Here is a 5,079-nt window from a genome sequence, read left to right as displayed (position 1 = left end):
CTCTGCCGTTGGATATAAAAAAAAATTGAATTCCAACACTCCGGATTATGCCACATGTCACAACGGTAACTTTTCTTAATTTTAAAACTATTTTTTCTTTTATTTTTTTATTTATATTGCAGATTAATATCAACCGTCGATCTCAGATCGAAAGGTTGATATTAAATAGGATTTTTTTATTTTTTTTACCGTTGAGATCGAACAGTCCAAGTTATAGAGCCGTTGAGATCGAATGGACCGTGGGAAGCCACATGGCTTTCAACGGTAACATTTCAGTCTGAAAAGTGGGTTGACTTTTCTGAAAATATGTCGGACTATGCGTCCCCACCCGCGAGTGGGGTGCACGCGCCTGACAGGAAAAAAAAAAAAAAATAGGTCTGACACTAGGTTGACGTCAGCCTTAGTATCACATCTACTCGGGCTGGCAATTCCTCACATACCCTGAGCTCGGGCCTCCACCTTCATTCGGGCTCCTTCACGCTGGAGCGAATCCACAGGGCCTTGGGCCCTTTTCTCTGACCTGTCCCCCGAGCAATCCACCACGGTGTAGTTGCTCTAAGCATTACGCACGGAGGCGTAAACATGGAGGGCAGAGACTTTGAAATTTAGATAGATTACCAAAACTCTCTCTCTCTCTCTCTCTCTCTCTCTCTCTCTCTCTCTCACAAGTTTCCAGAAAGTCGCAGAGATTAGGGTTTTCTTTCTCCAACTCTCAAGACTCCCAACTCTCAAGACTCACTTTCTCTCTCTCTCTCTCTTCGCCGGTAAGATCTCGAAACCCTAATTTTCCCCCTTTTATTTTCTCCGTCTTTGGTTCCAGAAAAAAAAATGCTTACTTTTTTATTTCTGCAAACACTTTCACTGCCCACCCGAAACCAATAGATTTAGAAAACCTAGACCTTCGAAAGATACGAGAAACCAATGGATGAAGGCGACGGGGTCGATCAGATGGATCAGTTTCACCGCAACGAGGCGATCTCGGCGGTGGCCGACGATGGATTTTTGGCCGAGGAGGACGATGATTATGAGGACCTTTACAACGACGTCAATGTCGGCGAGGGGTTTTATCAGTCTATGAGAAAGAACGAGGATTTAGGGTTTAGGAATGAGGTGGTGGAGGAGAAGAAGGTTGAGGTTGAGTCACCCGATGTTGCGCCGTCGGAATCTCAAGGTGGTCCGATACCGGGTGTTGGGGGCGGTAACGGCGAGGGGACTGGTGGGGATGGGGGTGATGGAGGTGTTAGGGGTTCTGGGTATAATAATCAGAATCTAGGGTTTAGAGGGAACGAGATGGGTGCGAAGGGGAGTGGTGGGTTGGGGCCCGTTGGGGGCAGCGGAGGAGGTGGGATTAGGGTTGAATTAGGGCAAGCATCAAATAAGGTGAATGAGTTTGAGCAACAAAGTGGGAATAATAGTGGTGTTGGTGTTCAAGGGATTGTTTCTCAGCAGCTGCCGCCCCAATTGCAACAACACCACCAACCACAACCTCCACCACAACAGCAACAATTACATGGTGCTGCTGCTGTTGGGAATATGGGGAATGAGGGCATGTTGAGACAAGCTGGTGGTGTTGGAAGTGGTAATATGAATGGGATTGGTGGGAATAGTGGTCCGGGAGGAGGATTTGGTGGTGCCGCTGGTGGTGGAGCTGGGACAATATTGTTTGTGGGTGATTTGCATTGGTGGACTACGGATGCAGAGCTGGAGGCAGAGTTGTGTAAGTATGGACCTGTGAAGGAAGTGAAGTTTTTCGACGAGAAAGCAAGTGGGAAGTCAAAAGGGTACTGTCAAGTTGAGTTTTTTAATCCTAATTCTGCCACGGCCTGCAAGGAAGGGATGCACGGGCATGTGTTTAATGGGCGGCCATGCGTTGTTGCGTTCGCATCACCATTCAGTGTTAAGAGAATGGGGGAGGCTCAAGTAAATAGGAACCAGCAGGTTGCCCAAACTGCAGTACCTCAAACTGGTGGGAGGAGGGGGCCCAACGAAGCTGGGAATAAAACTGGTGGGAGTAACATTGCGACTGGTGGGAATTATCAAGGCGGGGAGAGTAATAGAGGTTATGGGAGAGGTAACTGGGGGAGGGGTAATTCTCAGGGTATGGGAAATAGAGGACCAGTTGGTCCAAGGAATAGGGGTGTGATTGGAAGGGGTATAATGAGTAATGGTGGAAATGGGTTTGGGCAAGGTATTGGTGCAACCCCTCCTATGATGCACCCTCAGTCAATGATGGGTCAGGGTTTTGATCCTGCTTTTGGTGCTCCAATGGGGAGAATGGGAAATTATGGAGGCTTTCCTGGTGCTCCTACGCCTCCTTTCTCAGGAATTTTGTCTTCATTTCCACCTGGGGGTGTTGGGCTACCTGGAGTAGCCCCTCATGTGAATCCTGCATTTTTTGGAAGAGGAATGCCCATGAATGGAATGGGAATGATGCCCACATCAGGTGTTGATGGGCCTAATATGGGGATGTGGTCCGATCCTAATATGGGTGGATGGGCTGGTGAAGAGCATGGTGGTGGCAGAGTTGGGGAGTCTAGTTATGGTGAGGAAGCTGCTTCTGACCATCAATATGGTGAGGTTAGTCATGATAGAGGAGGTGCATGGCCAAATGCCATGAAGGAGAAAGATAGAGGTTCAGAGAGGGACTGGTCTGGATCTTCTGATAGAAGGTATCGGGATGATAGAGATCAGGGATATGAGAGAGATGTGCCTAGAGAGAAAGAGGTGGCTCATGACCATGACTTATCTGAAAGAAGGTATCGTGATGATGTTGATGTTAGTCGAGAACGGGACAGAAATCGTGATAGGGGCCGAGAACGTTCTCGAGATCGTGATCGTGACCGTGATAGAGATCGTGAACGAGAACGGGACCGTGACAGGTACAGGGAAGACAGAGACAGATACGCTGATCATCATAAGTATAGAGACCGTGAACAGGACCATGATGATGAATGGGAACAGGGACGGTCATCGAGGCACAGTAAGGCACGTGTATCTCAAGAAGATGACCGTCGGTCAAGATCAAGGGATGCTGACTATGGGAAGAGAAGGCGGCTTACTTCCGAGTAACTGCTCTGCTTCTTATTTGTGGTTACTTTCCATTGAGAAAGAAATGCAATAGAGTAGAAAAACTTCTGGTGGCTTTTGGTTTGCCGTGCTTATTTGGACTTTCTTTCAAGTGGTGTTTTTGGTCCTTGATTCATCCAATGGCTCCTCTCACCTCATTGCGTAGATTTCTTTATTGCTTCTGTCTAACAGGAGCAGAGTTAATTCTCAAGTGGAAAAAAGGTAAGGCTTTAATTTTCATTGGTGTTTGTTACTTAGAAAATTGTTCTTTTGTCTGTTTTGGATGTGCCATACTTATGTTGTGCTTTTATCATACATGATCACTCTTTTATTCTGGTTTTATTTTTGTGTGTTGTTTGTACTCATATTTTGGTGCTTATTTTATTTGTTCTGGGAGGTTTTTATGTCCTTGTTCTGATTACTTGTTACTGTTGTTTAGTCAGTTTTCTTTTTCCTAAATTCGTAGATCTGTAGTATTCACAAATTACAGTCTCTTACTAGCAATTTTTAGTGTTTCCAATTTTATTTTTATTGCGATGTTTATCATTTGGGCTTAACATGATGCCTTGAGGTACTCTTTACAATTAGAATCTAAATGCTACAGCTCTACACCAAGCTCTCAACCTTTGATTATGTATTGTTCCATAAATTTGTGCTTTTTCAAACCATGGTATTTGTATGACATGGAAGCCCCTCATTGTCGTTTATCTGTTGACTTCGCTGTGTGGTCGAATTGAACGCACAATGACCACATTTGAAATTCTGCATATACGGGTATAATACAGTTTGGTGTCTCCTTTGTTTGACTATAAATTAGGATTGCATTTAGACATGATTCCACTTGATTAATGGCTTTATCTGGCTAGCGGACAGTACTCTAAATGTAAAGGTATCCATGGTTTTTATTTAGTTGTCTAATATAATTATAGTATCCGTTGCGATGGTAATCGCTGATGACCTTGACCTATCAAATGACTTTCCAAATTTGAAGGCTGCTTAGCATATTTGAACACGCTGGTGATCAAAAGTAAAAATAAAACAATCAAACAGATAACAGTGACCCGGAATCATACTTGGACAGGGTTCGATGGATGATGTTGTCATAATATTTTTAGATTAACTAGAGGTGTCGTTACCTGGCTGTTCTATATTGCCTTTCCTTCAGCAGCCATGTCACCAATCTGTCATTTATTGTCGGTGCAGTTTGTAGATGATTAGTATGGCCAACCAATCTATAGGACCTAATAGTTCCCTTGCTGTTGTGATTGAGCTGCCTGGGGGGCATCCTAGGATTTTGAGGATGTGGCTGCTTTTTGCTAAACTTATTTATGCGTTGGTTTTGAGTGTATACTACAATCTCCATACAAGAACTGGACCCTTTATCACTTGATTTTAGTGCTGTGTTGATGGTAGAGTATATTAAGTTTACTGCTGGCTTGGTAATTGTAGATATTTACTCTCACCTGTTTCACTGTCTAATAGTTTGAAGGACACTCTACCGTGAGAATTGAAGCTGTTAAGCAGAACTCAGAGTTTCCGTGGAGATAAAGAAGGACCTCGAACATCTACACTGAAGAGACAATGCACGGCGTTTCCCCGTCACTACCTGGACTTAGAAGCTGAACACTTTGCTTTTAGTTTTAGCTTTCCTTTTGCGTTTATGTTTTTCAGTTAATTAGCACTTGATCGAAAGAGATTTGTGGATATTGTTATCGCTTGAAATTGCCCAAGTCTATGTGGTAGATTATTTTGTAACCTAATATTTGACTGTTGTAATAGGACATAGCAGACGATGTTGCTAATATGCCTTGGTCTGGTTGTATCTTTTCCCATTTTTGGTTTTGGGTTTGGGTGTGTACCTCCAATGCTGTTGTTTGTGCCAAATTGTTGCCCTTCATTTGTAGTAATTGTTTTTAGACCTTTTAGAAATAGAATTGTATAGTCGGCGGCATCGTGTACATAACGAAAAGCTGGTGTATGTTATCTTGTGCATAGTGAATTCATTCATTTTCA

General features: G+C 43.7%; 1 protein-coding gene across 1 annotated transcript; it reads left to right on the top strand.

The window, feature by feature from the left end:
- The first annotated feature begins 565 nt into the window (after positions 1-565).
- LOC103938272 (uncharacterized PE-PGRS family protein PE_PGRS54) lies at positions 566-5,079 on the top strand. Its single transcript, XM_009348275.3, has 3 exons — positions 566-764; positions 883-3,288; positions 4,549-5,079. Exon 2 carries the CDS (start codon positions 922-924, stop codon positions 3,067-3,069), a length of 2,148 nt encoding a protein of 715 aa, XP_009346550.2. The 5' UTR covers positions 566-764; positions 883-921; the 3' UTR covers positions 3,070-3,288; positions 4,549-5,079.

Source organism: the organism of the source record quoted next, unplaced genomic scaffold (genome assembly GCF_019419815.1).
Source record: "Pyrus x bretschneideri cultivar Hongxiangsu unplaced genomic scaffold, Pyrus_bretschneideri_v1 Contig75, whole genome shotgun sequence".
Taxonomy (NCBI): domain Eukaryota; kingdom Viridiplantae; phylum Streptophyta; class Magnoliopsida; order Rosales; family Rosaceae; genus Pyrus; species Pyrus x bretschneideri.
The sequence above is the reverse complement of the archived record's forward strand: the minus strand, read 5'-3'. Positions and strand labels throughout refer to the sequence as shown.